General features: G+C 44.1%; 1 protein-coding gene across 9 annotated transcripts in view; it reads left to right on the top strand.

Moving 5' to 3' along the window:
• Positions 1–15,294: 15,294 nt before the first annotated feature.
• Positions 15,295–23,171, top strand: part of ANO5 (anoctamin 5) — a 59,880-nt gene continuing 52,003 nt past the window's right edge. For all 9 annotated transcript variants that reach the window (XM_014951627.1, XM_014951622.1, XM_014951626.1 and 6 more), the window contains exon 1: positions 15,295–15,471. In XM_014951627.1, coding sequence (XP_014807113.1) covers positions 15,411–15,471 — 61 coding nt within the window. In that variant the 5' untranslated portion in view covers positions 15,295–15,410. The remainder of the gene's footprint in view (positions 15,472–23,171) is intronic.

The following is a 23,171-nucleotide window of genomic DNA, read 5'->3' as shown; positions in this document are numbered from 1 at the left end:
ACAAGGTTGGGTGCCTGTTCCCCTCCCCGTTGCTCTTGTGGCTGGGCAGGACTTGCAGCACTGGCAATGGTACCACTGACCACACAGCCATCTCGCCCTTTGGGAAGCTGAAGCAATGAGCAGCTCGTTGCAAAAATAAAAACAGCTTCTGGCTGGGGTGGTTGAGTACCCTGAGTCACCGTGCCGGTGAGCACCAAAGCAAGGGATCAGGAGAACTGGATTTGCCGGTGGTTTGATAAGCTGAACCTTGAGCATGACCTTGCAGCAGACTCAGACCACAGCAATGATGTACTTTAAGAAGGTAGAATGTAGTTTTAAAAAAGTAAAATATGTTTTAGAAGGTAGTGCCAGTTAGTGGCAGAAACTGATGCTCGCAAGCAGATGTGCAGTGAACTGTCCTGCCGTAGGGACGCTTCTGCAGCAAGATGCAGCGCTGGGCTCCAGATGTTTCACCGACCCAGAACAAAAAGCAAGGTCAAGGTCTCTCCAGGCAATAAAAAACACGCTGCAGGCAGATGTGCATGAGCAGGCTGTATATCTATAAAAGAACACATCTTTTAGGACAAAACTCAGCTCTTGCTCGTGCAAGCAAAGGTAAGCTGGATGTGGGAGAGCATGTGCTTGTTGGAGCAACGAAATGACTCATCTGTGAGCCCCCGAGAAAGCCCTGTGTGACACAGAGATGCTGTTATTCCACTGCCACTGTGAATAAAACAAAATGTAAATCTCTCTCAAGTTCAAAGTATTACCCCATGCTGTTTTAATAACAAAGTTCACTGCGCAATTTGGCTCCGTGCTCCTTATTCACGCCAGGCAAGTCCAAAAGTGAAATGGGAATGGGGTAAGAGGCCAGAGCTGAAATGGGAAGAGAAGCTGCTCATCGCTGATGTTTAGTTCATGCCATTAAACCTTCATTTTCAGTGCTACTTATCTTTCATTTTCATGACAACTTCGAGGATCCATTATAATTATAATTTAATGAAAAAGCTGAATCCAGAGATGTAGCTGCAAAAGGGTAATTGCCTACTGTGCATTATATTTAGAAGAGGCAATTAACTGTATATTCCAGGGATGGATTGAAAAGATGAATTTTAACAATGACAGAGTTCAACAATTGGGAAATCTTGTTTTAAAAAAATCTATCTGGTATTTTTATTTTCTTTTTACATTAGGGCTCCATAGTGATTTCCACTTTTAAAGAAAAGACTGATTCCAGCAACCACTAGAATTAATCAGATGTGACTGACCAGGAGGTTTTACTTATCAAAGTAAGTCTGTACCTTACAAGCATTTATTCAGATTCCTAATTATATTCTTAATAAAACTATTAGAAATGGTGAATGATGCTTTTTTTAAACAAAGTTATTTTTCACTTAGGTCAGACTCAATGGAAGTTGGATTGCAATTAAAAATGAGTAAACAGGTGCTTTAAAATTTATTTTTACTGTATGAAATATCTTAACTGTCCTGAATACATACAGGAAAATTATTAAATCACAGAATCACCGAATCACAAGGGGTTGGAAGGGACCTCTGGAGATCACCTAGTCCAATCCCCTGCCAAAGCAGGTCCACCCAGAGCAGGTTGCACAGAAACGTGTCCAGGTGGGTTTGAATGTCTCCAGAGAAGAAGACTCCACCACCTCCCTGGGCAGCCTCTTCCAGGGCTCTGCCACCCTCACAGCAAAGAAGTTCCTCCTCATGTTTATGGGGAACTTCTTACAGTCAAGTTTGTGCCCATTTCCTCTTGTCCTGTCCCTGGGCACCACTGGAAAAAGACCAGCCCCATCCTCCTGACACCCTCCCTTGAAGTATTTATAAGCATTGATCAGATCCCCCCTCACCCTTCTCTTCTCCAGACTAAAAAGCCCCAAGTCCCTCAGCCTCTCCTCATAAGAGAGATGTTCCGGTCCCCTCATCATCTTTTCCTTTTTCTTTTTCTTTTTTTTTTTTTTTTTCCCCTGGTTTTCAGGATTTCAGAAATGTTAGCTCTCATCCTTAGCTGTCTTCCTTTCTTAGGTAAGAAGAAGAAAACAAGTTTCCTGCTTTTTCAGTTGTCAATTAGTTTCTTGAGCTCTGCTTAACCAGGTAACTGACTAAACTGAACAGAAGAAATACTCTTTCTGCTCCCGCAGAGCAGGCTCTTGTTTGTGAGAAACACCGACTCACATCTTAGAATTTAAAGAGGACAAAGTCACCGAAGCAAAGGTTAAAAAAAATTATTAATACGAAACAGCGCTGAATCGGGTCCACCAAAAATAGATGCACGTGCAATTTTTCAACTTTTGTATATTTATACTTTACCCCGGCCACCTGAGCTTCTGTTTCTCTTCTCATGGGCTGAGAAGAGGAGCTCACAGGCCGCCCGACTTATCGCAGGTTTAGTCTACACCTTTTCTACCATAGACGGCATGGACACACCTACCCTACGAAATCATTATCTTAACCATGCTTTTGATTAGTGGATTACACTAAGCGTTATTTCAAGATCTCTGCTGCCATTTACTGTCCAGTGTTAGTAATTACAAGCATTCCAGTGCTCCTTTACTTCATCAAGTGGTTGTATCCTCCTCTTCATCAGCTTTCCCCCCCCACCCTGTGTGAGCTGGCCTCTTTGGCAGCCTTCACTGTCCCCCTGGCAGATTTACTGTCCAAGCCTTGTTCTTTTAGTCTTATTGATACTTTTCTATCTTCTGGGTCCCTGTGTTGAAGGACACATTCCAGTCTGTTTCTCTTCACCTAAATAATACTCTGGGAACAAGGACATTTCAACGGACCGAGAACATCTGTGAGGATTAGTTAGTTACAATTTGTTAGACTTTTTCTATCACCAAGGCTTCTTTGTCAGTACTATCACACTAACAATGATATATCAATTAGCTGAAGCAAAACTTAGCTCGCTTCCCATAGTCCACCCCCTTTTTATTTATTACATTTTTGCTGAAGCTTATGATCTCCTTCCCATTTATTCAGTAATAACTGCAACCTCTCACGTTGTTCTTCTTTCTGGTAGTCTCTTTTCTTTAGGACCATAATTTTCTGTGGCATAGTACCTTCACTCAGGGCCCCGGCACTGCCCAGTGGCAGCACATAACAAAAGAAACCCCACCTTTTTCCACCAAGATGCTCCAAAAAGGCCACTCCACCAGCTGACATCTATCATAGACTTCTATCTCTGCACCGGGACGTGCTAGTTTTCTGGTATTTGCTCCTATCTCTCACAGCTTGTCCGTTATCATCAATTTGAAGACAACACTCTGAAGTGTTATATTTACCCCATATTCCACCTTCTTCTGCCAATAGGTAACCCAATGCTAACCTATTTTGATATACTGCTGTTCGCATCTGTGTTTGTTGGACTGTCAGTAAGTCTAATGCTGATGCTGTTTGATTAGTAATCACTTCGAGAACGGCTTGTAGCCTAATTATTCTATTGAGCATATAAACAGGTGTTTGATATCCACAGCAGCCATCCTGTGCCCATGTTGCTGGGCCATAAGTTTCTATGATGCATTCATCCTGTCCCCATTTTTGAGTCCCTCCTCTCTCGATAGTTGACCATTTCTCCCTCAATCCATCATATAACTGGACACCCAGCCCAGCGGCCTGTGTATCAGACAGCAGGAAGAAGAAAGGCATTATGTATCCAACATAAGATATTCCTGACCAATTTGAGTGTAATCTCCGATAAGCGTGGTTCCCACAAATCCAATAATACTCCTCTAAAGCCCAAGCCCCATTAGCAAATGGACGGTCCCATGTTTCATCATCTTGTGGTGCCTCATAATACAGTGGGTTTCCAAGGCCCAAAGGTCCTCCCGATATGCTTCGATCTCCACTGGAGTCACAGTAGGCACATTCAAAGGCCTCTGCATCTGGATCCCATTTACAGTTGCATCCCTTCTTTTTTGTTCAATTTGTGGCTGACCAAAATTTGGTGAAATATTTCCTAGTCCCATTCGGATTTTGCCAAGCCCATTGATAAACTTATTACATGATTTTTGCTAGTAGTGTTGTCCCTCTGGCAAGCCAAGAACAAAGAATCTTTAAACCCTCCCTTTTTGCCAACTTCTCTACCTGCCACCCTGCATCCTGCATGCCAAGGTTCATAGAAGGAACACCTTACCCAAGTACCATCTCTAAGTTTCACATGCGTTTGATTCCATCTTCCTCAGTACCTTTGACAATTATAGGGGGTACACAGTGAACTGTAACAATCCATTCCTAACAGGTATTCCCACCTCTGTACTTTAGGGAGCTCTGTGTAATCCACCTGGATACTCTGGAATGGTCTGAAGGCTAATCTTCACCCTCCACTAGGGCCTTTTCTCGTTACTTTCTTATTTACTTTTTGGCAGACTATACAGTGATCTCCTATCTGTTTGGCCACAGCATATACATAAAGCTTGTGTCAATTTCTTCTGGTTTGTCCAAAGCTTCCAGTACTTCTGACACCAGTTTGTCATGCGCTAATCCTTTCCCCCTAGATGAGACTAACCCCCTTTCCTTCCATATCTTCCCAAAGGTATGAACTACTCCAAAGGCATATTTAGAGTCTGTGTATATTGTTCCATTTTCCCTTTCCAATAACTTCAGAACTCACTTTAAGGCATATAATTCACACATCTGAGTTGACCAGGTGTTAGGCAGTCTTTCTTTCTCGACAACACCGTTTTGCTCACCATCTACAATTGCATATCCACCGTGATGCTTTCCATTTATACACTGAGATGATCCACCTATAAAGATTCTTTTTCCCTCAGGCGATGGTTTCTCTCTTAAATCCTCCTGAACTCTAGTTTGGTATTCTATGATATCAAGACAATTATGTTCTGGTACCCCCTCTTCAATTTGCCCATACAAATATTGAGAAGGGTTGAGACTTTTGTTAGTCACTTTTTCCATTAAGATGGCTTCATATTTCAGAACCCTAGAATCAGTCAGCCACCTTCCGGACTTCTGGCTTAATATTGTTCTCACTACGTGAGGAGTGGATACTATCAATGTCCCCCCAAAGGTCAGTTTCCTGCTTTTCTCCACCAGTACAGCATTTGCCACCACTGCTTGCACACAGGTTGGCCACCCTCGTGACACCGGGTCCAATACTTTGGATAGATAGGCTACTGGTTGTTTCTGCCCTCCCCAGGCCTGAGCTAACACTCCATAGGCTATCTCACTCTCAGCATTTACACAGGGATGAAACAGCTTCTCTAGGGAGGGAAGAGACAATACAGGTGCCTGTATTAGCTTTTGTTTGGATCCTTCAAACTGCTGCTCCTCTGCTGTCCACTCAGGCCTTTCTGCCTCTTTCTGCAATTTTTCATATAAGAATTTAACATGTTGGCTGAAATTATCAATCCATAATCTGCAGTATCTGAGAAGGCCCAGAAATTTTCTTATTTCTTTTTTGCTTTTTGGAATTGGGGTTGCTGCAATACCAGAAATTCGTTCTGGGTTTATTTTCCTTTCCAATAGTAATCTCACTGCATTACTCGGAGCACTCCATCTTCCCTCTGCCTCACTGGACAATCCCTCCTAAAGTGTCCCTCTCTCCCACAATGAAAACACTTTCTAGGACCTGCTCGTCACCCGTGAGGGTTCTCTCTCTCAGTCAACTGAGCCCTGTATTCTCCGCGACAATCTCTCTCTCTTTCTCTCTCTGGCTATTGCTCCGCTTTCACTTTACTTTCTCTTCACCTTCACTTCACTTTCTCCTCATCCCTCCCGAAATATACTTTCTGAGTCCCTCACAACAAATCATTCTACACTGTTGTCCACGACTGGGACCTCTGCCATGATCTGACAATCTCTCTCTCTGGCTGCCACTTCACTTTCATTTCACTTTCTCTTTACCTTCGCTTCACCTTCTCGTCATCCTTCCTGATACACACTTTCTGAGCCCCTCACAACAAATCATTCTACACTGTTGTCCACGACTGGGACCTCTGCCATGATCTGACAATCTCTCTCTCTGGCTGCCACTTCACTTTCATTTCACTTTCTCTTTACCTTCGCTTCACCTTCTCGTCATCCTTCCTGATACACACTTTCTGAGCCCCTCACAACAAATCATTCTAATCTTGTTGTAATCAGACATATGATTCCTCCCTTCAACATTATTCTGATTCCAGGCAGGTCTTGTCTTAGGGAACTTCTGTTCTGCTAGGATTCCCCCTGGGACATCAGGAGGGTTTTCTTGTTCTCAAATTCTAATACTAGCAGTTCGGATTGTTTGCCTTTCTTCTGGTGCGAACAGGCCTCCTAAAATAAACTGCATTTTGTCCTAAGTGTAAATATTAGAACCCAGAAACTGCTCTGACAACCTCAAAGGGGTCCTCTAATAACTTTTTCATATCTTTGTTAAATTCCGTACCTCGGTGCTAGTCAGAGGTACATTCACAAAGCCCACCCCTCTCCCCATGGCTCCCAGCATGGGTACCTCTCTTAAAGGGGATATAACTTCTCTGAATTCCTTTTTAGGGTAGGACAAAGGGAAATCCTGAATAGCCTTCATAATCTGATTTAATCTTGTTGTCCAGACCCTCTGAGTTTCCTCAAGTGGAGGAGCACAGGGTCTCTCAGGGTCAACTCGCTCTTCCATATTATCATATTTCTTCTCCCCCTCACAGATCTCATGCTACAAATAAGGGGTGAGAGATTCTCCAGCACAAAGCATATTACAAACCAGTCCAGGCTCATACAGCCTAATTCCCTTCTGATTCACAGCAGCAGCCCATGCTGCCACAGCACGGCTGTGAACAGCGCTGTCTTTACGCATTGCGCTCGGCCCAATGCCACAGGCTCATTAATTTTTAGAGCCCAGCATTCCCAGTTCTCCACTGGCCTGAACTGTGGCCAATACAACCGGTCAGATCCAATGGGTTCTTTCACCCATTCAAACAACAGTACTGTATCATTGTTTTCTTATCTTTTCCCCAGGTGCGACCTTGTCCCCAACTTCTGAGCATCACCCCTAGAGGACTGTCGGGTGGAAAGCTCCAACCGGGATTATCAGATCCCGATTCAGCGCTGAATCGGGCCCACCAAAAATAGATGCAGGCTGATCTTTCAGCTTTCAGGTATTTTATACCCTTATCCCGGCTGCCTGAGTTTCTGTCTCTCTTCTCACAGGCTGAGAAGTCAGAGCTCACATTCTTCCCAACCACCCGACCTATTACAGGTTTAGTTCACACCTTTTCCCCATCTAAGGCGCACACACACCTACTCTACAAAATCATTATCCTTTGATTATGCTACATGTTATTTCACAGTCTTGCTACCATCTACTTGGCAGATTTACTGTCCAAGACTGGTTGGTTTTTTTTTGGCCTAACTGATACTCCCCTCCCCTCTGGGTTCCTGTGTTGAAGGCCATGTTCCAGTCTGTTTCTCTTCACCTAAATAACGCTCTGCTAACACAGATCCCTTGACAGACCAGGAGCATTTCTGAGGATTAACTGGATACAATTTATTAGACTCTACTATCACTAAGACTCCTTTGTTAGTACTGACACACTAAAAAGAAACTATCAATTAGCTGAAGCAAAACTCAGCTCATTTCCCACACTACATAACAACAGCATATGTGGAACATTATTTAAAGCTTGCATTGTAACTACTGTTATTCTTCACGGAGAATTTTATAAACAGCAGAGAAGACCACACTCATCAATACTGCCCATAGGATTGGGCAATCACTTGTACCACAATTTTGATTATTCTCACCAGCCTGCCAGCTAAATAAGTTGTGGTTGAATATCTTGCACAAAATAAGTTGTGCTTGAATACCTTGAAGGGCTTTTTCTGTATTTTTTGACAATGCTGCTAATCTCTTGATACAGTTTTTATACACTTTTAAATAAAATATGTAATCAAGGACAATTCAAATTTGCATATATGACAGATGCACAAAAAAATTAAAAGGTGTATACAAAAATTTGTCATTACCACAAACTTATTTGTGATGACACAATATTATTTGTGTGCATCTCATACGTAACTGCATTTTTTTGTTCTCTTGTACTTTTATGGTGCCTTTATCATTCAGTTCTGCTTTACTGTCTAAGCTGGTTAATGCACACTGAACTGAACAAAACATGGTAATATTTTTGCTACAGCTGCTGAGCTCCCTGCATCATTTCAGTGCTCTGCCTTTTACACATCAGCCTCATTTATTCAGTCTACAATTATCTGTGTTTAAAAAAAATATATAATTCGGTTTTATTTATCCATTTTTCATTCTAGGATAATCAACAGATACAGCTAAAAAAACCCCAAAATTAAGCATGAGGTGTCAGTATATCAAGTTTCTCAGGAAACATATCACCACCAGAGGGCACTAAACCCTGAGAAACTAAATCGTCTACAAAAGCAGAAGAGAGAAAATGGATGATCTCACTAGAAGCACACAAGAATTTACTAAGATGATGCAACTTCTTATCTTAACGTGGTCATTTAAGTGCCAGAACTGACGAAGTGGCTTTATCCCAACCCTACCACATTCAATAATCTTTTATGTGAGTGTACCTATCAGTGCACAACCCATCAGAATCAAATAGTGATCTTCACTCATGCTGTTTAGAAGCAGTTTAGCAAAATCAATGGAACTATATCCACGGAGATATGATGAGAGTGAAGAATGATTTCTCAGACATTGTCAGTGAATAGACTTTGTACATATTCAAGTACCCTTAAGAATGTCTCTACCAGCAGGAGAGAGACTAATTCTTTCTACTCCCCAAAACACACCAAAGTAATTTTTTCTTGTCATATTTTTTGTGGTGTCTTTGGATTACTTTTTTAAGAAGGCTTTGATGGCAGCTTTAAAGCAGGCAATCCAGTTTGTGGGAGTGTGACTGCAAGATTACTGAAAAAAAGAACTAAAATGTCTGCTTGTGGTTGAAAGGGGATACAGGTTTCTGTTAAGATTACCTTGATCTCTCAAACTTGCTGTTGCTCACGCAGAGCCAGTGTCCCCGGTCTCCTCAGGCTTTCCTTCTCCAGCAGCTGGCACGGCCAGGAGATGGCTTGGCTTAGTGGGGACCGCACCCAGGCAGTTTCCTTGCCCTGGGGAGAGTGCAAACCGGGTAGTGTGTTTTAGTTCTACTGCTGCAAATGTGTACTAACTCCAGCCAAGAAAAAGGTAAAGTCATCTGTTTGTTTAGACATCATAGGTGTTATTCTTACTCGCACTGCTTTCGATAAACAGCTGACTAACTGAAAAGTGATGGAGTAGCAAAAAAATGCAGTGAGTAATGATGAACTTTTGCATACTATGTAAAACTTTTTACTTCCTTTGGAAGTGTTTGCATTCTGCTGCTCTTTATGACACTTTCATTTCATTTCCTGACAGCTTTAGTGCTGTGTGGCAGCACGAACAAAGAATCAGCTGTCCTGGTATACAAATTCAAATGCCTGTCCCATCAGCAAGCACTGCTGCATTTCTTAGTGCCTGACCCTGGAATGGTATTCAAGCAGCTGGGTTTAGCTTCAGGAACTAAGCGGGAGGGGCAGAGTCGGATGTCAAACAGCCCCTGCGTAAAATGCAGAAAGAGTTTAGGGAGCCCATATTACATTTCCAGACAGTCACAACCTCCCTTGGGCTTTCGCTCTGGCCAGTGACTGTTATAGCCCTTTCTTTGCAGTGGCAATCCTCACAGGAGAGCACACAGCACTTCCCCAGCACCCCTGCTTGGGGCTCACTCCCTCCCACACCTACCCCAGCCTGCAGCCTCACACCAGGAGTACACCAGGAGAGGCTAAACCCCCTCCTTCCAAGTCACAGTCACACTCCAGGCAGTTGCTGAAACTTTAACTGCTGTTAATGCCTGGGATACAGAAACTGTGCTTCCTTTCCAGTGCTTCTTAAAACAAACAAACAAAAAGCCTGTGGAAGTTCCAAGTTTACGTGATAACTGAACAGCAGTTTTGGGTAGCATAATGCTGGATTTGGGCACCTAACTTTCATCTCTTTACCTTTCCAAGCCTGTTTGGTATCTGGCCCTACTGATCTCTAAAAGATACATTTCTTTCCAAATGACACTATTACTTATATTCTAAAGGGCTACTTCAAAGACAGGGAAAGAAATTGATTAGCTCTTCAACTAGAAAACCTTAACAGCCTTTAATGGGCTGACAAGAGCACACTCATGAAGATGTGGGAGGCAGCAACATTTGTTTCTGGGATGCAGCCCCCATGCACTGAAATTGCACAGCAAAGCGACCACCCATGCGGTTGTTCAGCCATCGGAGGGGAAAAAGCAGGTTGAAGAGACTGGGAAGGAGATACACCACTTCCCTTTGGTTCCTGTATTGGCTTCAAGTTTGTGGTTTGTTGTTGTATCTATTTCTAACTTGTCCTCACGGCCTGATTTGAAAACTTACGAAAACTCAGAATGTATATAAAACTTTTTTAAACAAAAGGAGGGTATGCAATACACATATCTTCAATAACAGAGAGTTGCTGCACCTTCTGAGACTGTGACATGGATATATGGCATGCACAGCATAGGGAATCCTGAAAGCATATGTTATCTGAACAACTTATAGGTAAGTACCCAAATGGTAAATTCAAAAGCTGTATATACTAGAAGACCAGAAGACAGATAATAGAGAGTGAAATTTTTCAAAGCATCTAATTGACAGACACAAAAGTTCTGTTTTCCACATCATTTAAGACTCAGGGTCATATTTTCAAAGATACTTTGGTGCCAGAAGGTTTAGACAATCCTCTAACAGGACTTTCAAAAGTTTGGATCTCAGGTTGTAAGTTGTGAGTGGTTTTGAACAGGCCCTGGGGTACCTACCTGAGACAGTAAAGGGTGATGGGATATCTTTAAAATCTGGCCCTCCAATCCCACCAATTCTCTGTGTTTAAATAATAACTATTTAAAATATGAAATCAGTTCCATGCTTTTGAAAAAGCCCAACAGTGGAAAGCAAGACTTTATAAGAGCTACTAATTATTCACTCTCCTTTAGCACACACAATTAAGGATTATGCTTTGGTGCTGAACATCCTAAGTGTGATCACTGCTAGTAATTTCTGGTGATGCTTGTTACCTACACTCATAGCCTTCTAGGTATTTTTGCTATTTTTAGCTTTATTAGAAACAGTATTTGAACTTCAGACCACCAAAAGCAGAAATACTACGGTGTACCTGGTTATCATGTTGATATTTCAGAAATAAAATGGTTCTGCTGTTGTGTGGTTCTCCTTTTCTTCCTTTTAGAATCACAGAATCATAGAATTGTCTAGGTTGGAAGGGACCTTTCAGATCATCTAGTCCAACCATCAACCTAACACTGACAAAAACCATCACTAAACCATATCACATCTACCTGTCTTTTAAATTCCTCCAGTGATGACAATTTCACCACTTCCCTGGGCAGCCTATTCCAATGCTCGATAACCCTGTCAGTGTAAAAATATTTCCTAATATCCAATCTAAACCTCACCTGATGCCACTTGAGGCCATTTCCTCTTGTCCTATTGCCTGTTACTTGGGAGAAGAGACTGACCCCCACTTCTCTACGACCTCCTTTCAGGTAGTTGTAGAGAGCAACTCAGGCAGTTTGAGCAGTAGCTGTTGCCTGCAGCGAATCATGGAACTGAAAACACAGAAAAAAAGAAAAAGATCCATCAGTGTAACAGTTTGATGTGACTCATTGTATCGCCTTACAATCCATCAGTAGTAAAAATGCACGGTGGGAGGGAAAAAGGTCTGTGCCTTTTGCAGGAGGCATGGTCCTGGATCACTTAGGCTTACTGTGAAACCACCCAGTCAGACAATAGCTGCTTAAACTCTGAAACCTCATACAAGAAATATACAAGAAACCTCAGGGCCTGGTATTGCATGGACCTCCACGTGCGCAAGGCCTTCCACAGATGGCTCCTGCTGGGAGAGCAGACCTCTGTCCCCACCCTGACACAGGCCACCGTGCCATTTACACAAATTCAGTGCCTCAGCAAGCCATGAGCCTGTCCAATTACAGAGATCCCCAAAATAGTCTTTGGCATCCTAGAAGTGGCCCTTACACAGCTTTAGGTACGGTTGGCTTCCCCGCTGCACGTGCTGGGGGAGCTGGGCAGAGCGAGCGTGTAATTAGAAGGCAAAACCCAGCCATGGCCGCTGCAATTGCTGCTGTTCCTGGCTCCTGTTGAATACCGTCTCTAATTGCACCCTCTGCGGGCATAACAGCATTTATCCGAGATATATAATGCTGTGAGGAAATGAAAGGCCTAGAAAATACAACTTTGGAACCGAACCTTGTATGTTGTGTGCAGTTACAAGCTGCTTAAAGGTGTCCTTTGGAGCGCCGTGCCCGGCCTCTTTGTTCCTGCCACCCTGCAGCGTGAGACTGAAAACCAAACTCAACATTTCTGACTTTGGAAAGCAACCAGACACATTTTTTGGTCTTGCTCCTGACTAAAAATATACTTCTCGCAGCAGGAATGCAGCATGATGTGAATAAAGGCCGAATACTGCACGTAGATCTAAACACAGGCCCAGCACCTGACTGACTCACTTTACTTGATTAACTTCGTGATTAAGAAACCCTCTCATGAAACCTCTGTTGTGTTACAGTTGCCAGAGTAACAAAACTCTCTATCAGTTTGGTGCATTAAATAGTTACTTAGGCAGTAAAAGCTGAATATACAAGAAGTTAATCTGAAAGAAGGCCCGAGACGATATTAACGAACAAAAAACATGCAAAATAGGGGAGTTGGATTAGATGATCTCTATGGTCCCGTCTAACTCTAAAAAAAATTCAGTGAAATTCAGTGAAATACATACACCAAACAAACAAGCCTGTTGGAAATTACCTCAGAGGATTGAAGGCAGCGCTGAGGAGAGGCGGAAATGGCGCCGGCCTCGGGAGAGCAGCTGTGACTGGAGCCCCACGTCCTCCCTGGCACCCCTGGATCCTGAGGGAGCCTGCCTTGGATTTGGCCAGACTGGCGGACCAAGATGGCGTCTCTTTCCCCACACCTGGAGTGAAAGACTGATCTTTCTTCCTCTGCCCCCTTTTCAGGCCTCATTTCCCCTTCCTCAGGCTATAGTCTTATTTATTTCTCTCTCCCGACTACTGTAAAGGACCCAAAAGCAATGTTTTCGCTAGCTCTGAGCCTGTAATCAGGCCAGCGAACGGCATTATCCTTTATTGCCTGACACAAGCTTAATTTTGCCCCGTGGGCAGGAGGAACTGCCTGCTGCTCTCAGCGTCCCTGCAGGGTCAGTAAGAGCAAGGAACAGCAAATTTATCCTCAGTACGGAAGAATCAGTGACTGTCCTGGTTTTCAATGAATTTTTCACTGAATTTTTAGAGTTGGAAGGGACCATAGAGATCATCTAGTCCAAATCCCCTGCTGAAGCAGGGTTGCCCAGAGCTTGTCAGAGCATGTTAGTCAGGATGGCATCCAGGCGGGTCTTGAAAATCTCCAAAGAAGGGGACTCCACAACCTCCCTGGGCAGCCTCTTCCAGGGCTCTGCCACCCTCACCATGAAGAATTTTTTTCTCATATTTGAGTGGAACCTCCTATGTTCCAACTTGTGCCTGTTGTCCCTCGTCCTCTCACTGGCAACCACTGAAAAGGGTCTGGCTCCCTCCTCCTTCAACCCACCCTTCAGATACTTATAAGCATTGAGAAGGTCTCCCCTCAGCCTTCTCTTCTCCAGGCTAAAGAGTCCCAGCTCTCTCAGCCTTTCTTTGTAAGGGAGAAGATCCAATCCTTGAATCATCTTCGTTTTGATTTGGATAGAGGTAAATTTCTTCACAGTAGCTTGCGTGGGGCTGCCTTCTGGGTTTGTGAGGAAAACAGTGTTGATAACATGCTGATGTTTAAGTTATCGGTGGGCAGCACTTGAGCTAAATCAGGGCTTTTTCTGCTCCTCACACCGTCCCGGCCGTGAGGAGGCTGGGGATGCACAAGAAGCTGGGAGGAGACCCAGCTGGGACAGCTGACCCCGACTGACCAAAGGGATATCCCATGCCATATGACACCATGCCCAGAAATAAAACCCGTGGGGGTGGAGGTTGGCAACTCACCATCAGTGAGTTGGTGGTGAGCAGTTGTTTTCTTTTGCATCACTTGCTTTTCTTGTTTGCTTTTTCTCTCTCTCTGCGGTTTAGGTTTTTTTTTGCCTTTTTTGGTTTTGGTTGGTGTTTTTTTTTTGTTTGTTTGTTTTAAAATTATTAAACTGTATTTATATCAACACACCAGTTTTCTCAATTATACTCTTCAGATTCTGCCTCCCATGCCACTGCTCACTCGCTGGGGGCTCTGTGGGACCCAGTTACCTGCCAAAATTACGGGGCATGTTTAGTTCGGAGAGGAGGAGGCTGAGGGGAGACCTCATTGCCCTCTACAACTCCCTGAAAGGAGGGTGTAGAGAGGTGGGGGTTGGCCTCTTCTCCCAAGGGAATAATGACAGGAGCAGAGGAAATGGTCTGAAGTTGGGGCAGGGGAGGTTTAGATTAGATCTTAGGAAGAATTCCTTTACTGAGAGGGTGGTCAGGCACTGGAATGGCCTGCCCAAGGAGGTGGTGGAGTCACCATCCCTGGAGGTTTTTAAGAAACATGGAGATGTGGAACCTCAGGGCATGCTCTAGTGGCTGAGATTGTTAGTTTGTGTCTGTTTGTGAGGGTTTTGTTTGGTTTGGGTTTTTTTCTTTTGTTTGTTTGTTTGTTTTGGACGTGATGATCTCAAAGGTCCCTTCCAACCATGAAGATTCTGTGATTCTGCAATTCAACACCGACCCACAAAGGGTGCATTGCTTTACCCCATTTTCTTTCCCCTCTCCTCTCCTGAAAGATCAACATTAAAAGCATATGCAAACTATCAACTACCACAGGATAGGCCAAAAAAAAGGCGCACACACACATTAAAAAAACCCAAAACACAACCTACATCTGAACGGACAAATAAAATTGTACAGAGGAGTTGCTCTTGCCAAATGCCACTCAAAGGGGCGCCGAAACGCTGGAGAGTTAATCAATATTCACGTTTTGGACGTTTTCCCACTTTGTCTTCGGTCATTGCTCTCTGTGTAACGGAAAGGCAAAAGGTCTAACGGAGATACACCGGGGTAAAGACCTTCCCGGGGGCAGGAGGCGCCCGCCGGCCGGTCGGGCGGGGTTCCCTCCCGGGAGCGGCGGACGGGGGAGTCCCCAAGGCGGGAACGGTCGGCGGGCGGCCTCCGGTTTCCCCTCCCTCCTCCGGTCCCCCCTTCTCCGCGCTCCGCCTCTGCGGGCAGTGCGCATGTATGGGGCGGCCACTCCGGCCCTGACTCACCCCCTCTTCTCCCATCCCTTCCCGGGAGGCATCATCATCACCCTCCCCTCCGCACCACCACCACCACCTCCTCCTGCTTCTTCTTCCACGCCGCGGGCGAGAAAAGGCGGCCACCATGAATCGTTTGGGGAAGAAAGCCAACGAGACCCTTATCGAGATGGCTCTGTCGGGGGATGGTAGGAGGTGGTGGGGAAGGGAGGGGGCGGCTGCTTTGTTTCGCTTCTCCGGTGTCCCGGTGGAGAACACCCGCCTGACGGTAGTGGGGTGGTGGTGGGGGTGGTGGGGGTCGGGTTCCCCCCCGGGGGTCCGCAGGCGGGCGGGCCGGGAGATGGGGATGATTCTCCGGTTTCCCGCTGAGAACGGCGAAAACCCAACCCCGTTTGCAGGAGCCTGAGCGCGGTTTGATTAGGTCTTGATGAACCCCCGAAAATAAACCTTGGGAAAAATGGCTCCTCCATCCGCACGCCGCTCAGAACCAGCGCCAAGAGAGAGCCCTTCGTTTTTATTTTTAAACAAACCTAGAAGGCAAAGGCTGCCTTGGCCCGAGCAGCAAAGTTTTAGCCCCTCGGAAAGCAGCAGCTGGGGCCGGGCTGGGAGGAGTCGGTGGCTGAGATTGTGGCGACTGGAAGGGACAGAGCGGGTCGCCTCGCTGCGGGAGGTGGGAGCTGCCCCTCTCCTCCTGCCCGGCTCCAGCCCAGGGCGAGTTGTGCTGGGGCTTGGCTTTTTGGGTTTTTTTTGGTTTTGTTTTTGTTTTTTTTCTAATGAGTCGTGTCAGTATGTGATGTCATTATAATAGTGTGGTTCCGTAAAGTACCGTGGCTCAAACACAAAGTGTATGTGTGTGTGTTTATCGGTTCCTCCACCTGGCAACACCAATCAACAGTCAGATGGAAGGTAGTGCTTTGATGCTCTCACAAAGATGATGAGATATTTAAAAACAGAAGAAAAATGGTGACCTAGGAAAAAAATTCTATATGAGAATCATGCTTGGGTGAAGTCCTAGAAGTGATGTAGTTTCCTAATGTAGGAAAGAATCGCTAAGAGCTGCTGAGTTGGCTGCTTGGGATGTGTGTTTTCCCTCGCAGCATGAGTACACTGCCTCTCTTAGAAAAATATATAAATACTAGTGTAAAATCATGATTTTTCAAAATACTTGACAATCTTGTTTCAGGGAGCTATGACAGCAGCTAATAGCCATGAAAATTACCCGAAAAGAAACTGTTTACATTGACAGCAAGGAGCAGTGACCACCTGCAGCGAGGCGGGCGTCCGCGGCAAGTGTCAGACGAAGATTTGTCCTCTCGGTGCGAGCCCGGTGGAGCTGGCAGGCTTGCCCAGAACCTGAGCAGATGGGTGTCCCAGACTCTTGGCCAGCAAAGCCCTTCCAGAGGCTTGTGGGGAGACCTGAGTCATTGCCTGTCCCGCTGCCTGCCGGCAGGGAAAAAAAAGTGCTCAGGACCGAGCTGTTCTAACCAGTGGTTGTTCTACTGAAGTACTTGAGGCTAAAAAATATTTACAAAATACAACCACTCGGGGGCTGATGTTGGAAGCTAGCTTTGTGCATTTAATTCCACAGCATTCAGCGTTCCCATGAGCGTCTTGAGGGTTTTTTATACTCATAAACATCAAATATAAGGAGATTTGAGGGGTTTCAGTGAACGAGGATGATTTAGTAGGATTTCCCATACGGCAGCACATAACTGTGCACGCAGGATCTTGCACCACAGAATCTTCTAGGTTGGAAGGGACCATAAAGATCACCAGCTCAATTCATTCTTTTTAATCAACCACTTTTCTCAAGCAGAAACAAATGGAATGTGGGGTAAAGTGAGTAGACTTTTTGAAGTTTATTTGTTATCCAAAAATCTCTCAAGGTTAGGAAAAAAAAAAGTCTTCCTTAAATTATGGATTAGAAAAGTTAACAGTATGCATATATTGCCACTAGGACTTCTCAAAGATCTAAACATCTGCTTTGTGCTTTTAAGAAAAAGATTGCCTCTTAAGCAGGCTCTGAGCTACAGATGCCTGACATGCAGAAGCAGGGTCTGTGTGAGTCGGTAAGAACAAGGCAGAAGAAAAAACATCTGTGACTTATTCTCCTTAACGATGTGTATTTAATTCTGGATTACTACTGCATTTCATTAAACCTGAAGGCTGAAGAACAGGTTGTGGGTGTGAGAAGCTACTTAACAGCGGTGGAAAGTTTAGCTTGCAGAGTCTGTGTTCAGAGACTGTGCGCCAAAACTCCTACCTTGAAGGAAGCTTTCTGGCTTCCTGTTGAATTACACCCGCATGAGGTAATAAGTTCCATTTTCGTGGGTGATTTTACTTTCAGTTGGAAGCTGAGTGGTGTTTACCTCAAATATTGAAAACTAAGGCAAGTGAACTTGCTAAATCAGAATGTAAATATCAGAAGAAGAAGAAGACCACAGTGTGTTAGGAATATTTCTTTATGTCTACAGTGTCGTTCAGCGTTATTTTTGCAGCATGAGATGTTAATACTACACTGGCTGGTTGTGGGATATATCCCCAAGGCTGTGGGTCTTCTGGAAACTCGTAATTGGCTCCATGCCGTGATTTGAAATACACTACCTATATACACATGGCTCCTTTTTCAAAACTTCCAGTAGTGTGTTTTGAACTCAAAATGCTCTAAGACTGATGTAAATTCAAATGCTTGCTTAGGTTAGTTGTCACCTTGCTCATCTTCCCTCTGAGAAAGCCTTCCTGGTGTTTTTACTGCCTGATGGCATGATGTGCCTCAGTACTCAAGACCAAATACTGTTGTCGTTTAATAGAATGATACTTCACTTATTTAGTCAAAATGATTATGATTCATATGAGTAACATAAAATACAGGCTTCTGTTCCAAACTACATTTGTCTTTAATTACCGGAGAAACGTATGTAGTAATTTCTGATCTATTTGTGGAAACGCTGAATGGGATATCATGTTCCCACAGGGCTGAAGCAGAGGGTTTCTTAACGTGGAAGCTTTTTTTTTTAAAGATTATTCCTAGGTAATGAAATAAAAGCTCTGAGAAATTTAAACATGGTTCAGAATATAAAAGGTAGGGGAGAAAATACTCCCCTAGCCCAACCGACGTGCAGTTCCTGAGTGGAATTTCTTTACTGGCTGCGATGCGTCACTGCGAGGGCACAGTGTAAATACAGGTTGGTTATTGGAAGGTAAACCTCATTTTAACCGAAAACTCCAGTTTGGAGTAGGAAAGCCTGCTTTTGGGAACCGAGCCCAACAGCTTGCATAGTATCCCCTTGTATACATCCTGTGGTGCTTTTAATGAGAAAATGAAAACATCAAGTCCATTCCACCACAGCTGTTAAATACGGATTTAACCCAGAGATTGTGTCAGTTTAAAAAATAAAAAAAAATGACCCTTGAACCGGAGACTGAGAGTTTTAACTTTTCTTTTAGATAAGAGCCCTGTGTGTGATGTTAAAGTCACTGTTATACCCTTTCTCTGCGACCTGGTGAGTGGCAAAGCGGGGCAGCTCCTGAGGAGGGATGAAGAGTCCCTGGCATACCTCGTCAGCCCAGTAGCAATTATGTGGGAAGTTCAGGCCACACTTGGGAGAGCTGGGCAATATTGCTGAGCTCCCTCGGGTCAAGAACTGAGCGACCGTCCCGCCCAGCGCTGGTGAATGCTGATTAACCTCTATTTAATAATGGATCCACAGCTTCACCTTTTTGCTGAGAAAATGGAAGGAAATGCTCAGCAGCTGATCTCCCTCGCACAGGTTCCTGGAGGAAGGGCTGGGTTCCAGCTGCGGGCAGAGGTTCTGGGCTGGGAGTGCCAAATAAATGCTAAGAAAGGAACTGAAACTGTGCTGCAGTGTAAAGCAGAGGGATGTTCTCTCAGGGTTTCCTTCTCAGGCAGTTTTTAGCTAAGGTAGTGTCTGGGGGGGTGTCCCATTCTAGGTTCTAAAGGGTTAAAGGCAGGCTTCCAGCACATAAGGGTTTCCCCTCCTTTTTTTTTTTTTTTTTTTTTTAATAAAAATTTGGCTTTTGATCTGAGTAAAATTCAAAATTTTGAAGGTATAACTGCAACTGGAAACTTTCCAGTCTTTGCTGGTTAATGAAATTGTACTGTAAATATGATGTTGCACCCTGGAAGGTGTTTGTAACTGGTTCTTCCCAATTTCTAAACAAAATTCAAAGTTACTTTGCCTTTCAAGCTTTTTTTTTAGCAGGTGCATTAACAGCATGTGTTGAGAACTGAAAGCTGTGTTCAGATGTGAGTGTTTGCACTTTGGAAAAGTCTACAGAAAGGAGATAACTGTATCATAAACAAGAAGGGCCCTTTAACAGCTATCTACAAATGATTAATGATTACTTCGATGCAAGGAAAAACTAGGATAAGATATCAGGGCACTACTGAAAATGTGCTTTTAAAATGATGCTGAGAACTGTTGGCAGATACTTTGTTAAAAAAGCCCATTCATTGTCTTCATATTTCATATCTGTAACCTAATGAATGAGTTGTAAATGCACATGGAGGAGGGGTACAGTCATCTAATACAAACATGTAATTAAGAAGGTATAGGTAATGTAAAAATGCATCAAGAGTTGCTGTGTTAGATGCTAAGAGGCAAGGTAATAACACAGTGGACTTTTCCACTAGTTTTTCATTGTTATCTGGGGGTTGAACTGAAGAGCAATGTGTTCGCCAGGTTGTGCTTCGTTATCTGGCAGTAATTTCAGTGTATGTGGTAGTAGGTTTTCACGTGTGCCTATGTATAAATGGAGAAAGGGGAAGGAAGATCCTTGTGCCGTATTGTTAGGGATAGCACTTGCAATTATAATGTAGATACAGAGGATTTTGAGGTGTTGACTCTCTGCAGAAAGCTGAATAACATCAGAAATTATTTATAGGTTATTGTTTGGGGAAGAGTTGATTCGAGGTTGGGAGTTGGTTACTTGCGTTGCACTATAGAGACGTGTGGTTTTCTTTGAAGGGCCTCCTGCAAGACCCTACAGCTGTAAAACTTTGGCTGTTCATTGCTTTACTTGATGCATGCCAGGAGAAGGCGTGCTGGCAGACCAGTTGGCTGCCACTGATAAAAAGGTGCAGAATAAGGCAAGACACCTGAACTGATGCTTGAAACTGCACGTCTTGTGCAACTGCACTGACATGCATTGTAAGCAATAATTATCTCTCTGAATGTAACATAATACAGGATCTAATTTAACTATCTCATGGTACATTGAGGGCTGTAACATGAAAATCTACGTGTAAGCGTGGTTTTCCGGAGCAGCTGAGAAAATACGTCAATTCCATACTGTGCTCGTATTGCAGTAACCCAGTGAAGGCTTCTGAATCTGTTTCTGTGCATTCAGAATACATGCACGTGTAAATTTGGATGGCTCTTTCCACCCCATCAAGGCAGAACTAGCATTTACTCGCACACACTGTAGGCCTGCCTTCGTTGCTCTCTCTAGCCCCTGTCTCCATCATTTGTTTCTGCTTATGTAGGGCTTCTGCTTTAGCTGTGCCCAAGAAATGAGGAGAGAAATTGTCTTAGGTTTCCTTTGCACAATTGTAATCTGGAATTTTCAATAGATCGTGTTAGAGCTTCTGGTGGATGAAGAGCTGGACATGAGCCAGCAACGTGCGCTGGTAGCCCAGAAACCCAACCGCATCCTGGGCTGCATCAAAAGAAGCGTGGCCAGCAGGGTGAGGGAAGAGATTCTGCTCCTCTGCTCTGCCCTGGTGAGGACTCATCTGGAGTACTGTGTCCTGGAGATCTCAACTTGGACCTGTTGGAGGAAGTCCAGTGGAGAACCACGAAGATGATCAGAGGGCTGGAGCACCTCTGCTATGAGAACAGGCTGGGAGAATGGGGGATGTTCAGCCTGGAGAAGAGAAGGCTCCGGGGAGACCTTCTAGTGCCTTCCAGAACCTGAAGGGGGCTTATAAGAAAGATGGTGACAAACTTTTTAGCGGGCCCTGTTGCGATAGGACAAGGGGTGATGGCTTTAAACTAAAAGAGGAAAGATTTAGACGAGATATAAGGCAGGACTGTGTTACGCTGAGTGGTGAAACACTGGCCCAGGTTGCCCAGAGAGGTGGTAGGTGCCCCATCCCTGGAAACATTCAAGGTCAGATGAGATGGGGTCTGAGCAACCTGATCTGGTGGAAGATGTCCCTGCTTATTCAGGGAGGTTGGACTAGATGACCTTTAAAAGTCCCAACCCAAACTGTTCTACGGTTCTGTAGGTTAATGGGTTATGGGATTTACAACTACCTTTTTTTTTTTTTCATTTGTAATGTAGTAGCCTGTTACAGATCTGTCCATTAAGAATAGACCAACATTTGATGTTACTTGTGTTAAAAACTTCATTCCAGGCTACTGTTCCAAATCAGAGGTTGTGGAGTCCCCTTCTTTGGAGATTTTCAAGACCTGCCTGGATGCAGTCCTGAGTGACATGCTCTGACAAGCTCTAGGCAATCCTGCTTCAGCAGCGGAATTGGACTAGATGATCTCTATGGTCCCTTCCAACTCTTAAAAAAAAAATAAAATCTTACTCGTTTACACATAACAGTATAAGTACCTTATTATTTAATCTTGTCTGGTTTGCCTGCGTATTTTGGTACTTTCAGAACCGTTCTCCACTCGTTTTCGGTGAGGAGCAGTAGAGGTGGTGAAGTTCCAACTGTTGTTTTTTCAGGAAGTGAGAGTATCTTTGAGTGGAGTGCAGTTTTATAACTGGAAATCCCAAGTGATCCCTTTGTCTTCTTTAGCAGGCTTCCAAGGGTAAATGTGAAATGTGAGGCCTTTGGCAAGAGAGAAGCCCGGCAAGCCATGTGGGTAGGGCTCGTGATGCAGATGGCTGGCCTTTAATTTTCTGCACTAGCCCAAAATTAGAAAGGGCCCTGTGGTTTGTTATTCGAAGGGGTTTTCTTAACTATCAGGTAAGAAATCAGAGAGCCTATGTTTGGAAAATTTATGGTGTGCTAGAAATATACCGTGCTAACGAGTAGTGGCTATCAGACGTGGCCTGAGGCCATGGGCAAGTTGGATGCCTTTTAGTACATACTTCAGTCCTGTTAATTTACTGGGGCTTCCATAAAAAACTCTTAAGTGGTGGGAGCCATGGTCCAGTGCTCATTTTCTTGATTGAAAGGAGCTGTTTCTCTCTGGGGTCAGTATGACTTGCAGAGTTATCCTGTTGTCTTTAAAATAATTTGGGCAGAAAATGTCTTGCAAACTCGTACTTCAGAAAAAAAAAAAAAGATTTGTTTGTAAAAAAATTTCTCTATACTAGTATATATTTATGTTCCCACTGTTTTTTCACTGTTTCCCCATCATTAGTTCCCTGTTCCTGTAGCACTTTTCTCTTACAGCATCTACAGAAGGTCTCATACAAGGGTGGGAATGTGCTGTGTGTCCATAGAATGGATAACATATTGGGCCCTCCACCAGTGTGTACAATTTGTATATTGCAAATACTGAAAGAAACCAGAGATTTTGTTGCTTCAGGGTTACCTTGGTGATTTCAGTGGAAGTTGGAAAAATGCTTCAGTGAATTATTCTGTAAGATTTGAAGTGTGCCTCTGGGAACACTGGGAAAGCAAGTCTCTACCTAACACTTTGTGAAGGGCTTGCAATTCCCTCGGGCTGTGTTGAAAAGCAATACACCACTCCCCTTTCTTCATCTGATCTTGAAGGAGATGTGAGAGCACCATTCACATACTTGCAAGGCCACTGCCCGAGCTGTTTGTCTGCCTCTGCATCAGATAGTGCTGATGAACTCTGGCACTGCACATCTAATTAGTCCACGTGCCAAAAAGCACAGCCGGAGCACTTCATGAGTTGTCTGCATTTCTGCAGTCTGGTGTTTCACCACCCTGCTC

This window comes from Calidris pugnax, unplaced genomic scaffold, assembly GCF_001431845.1.
Source record: "Calidris pugnax isolate Ruff unplaced genomic scaffold, ASM143184v1 scaffold183, whole genome shotgun sequence".
NCBI lineage: Eukaryota > Metazoa > Chordata > Aves > Charadriiformes > Scolopacidae > Calidris > Calidris pugnax.
Note: the sequence above shows the minus strand (reverse complement) of the source record. Positions and strands in the feature narration are given on the sequence as shown.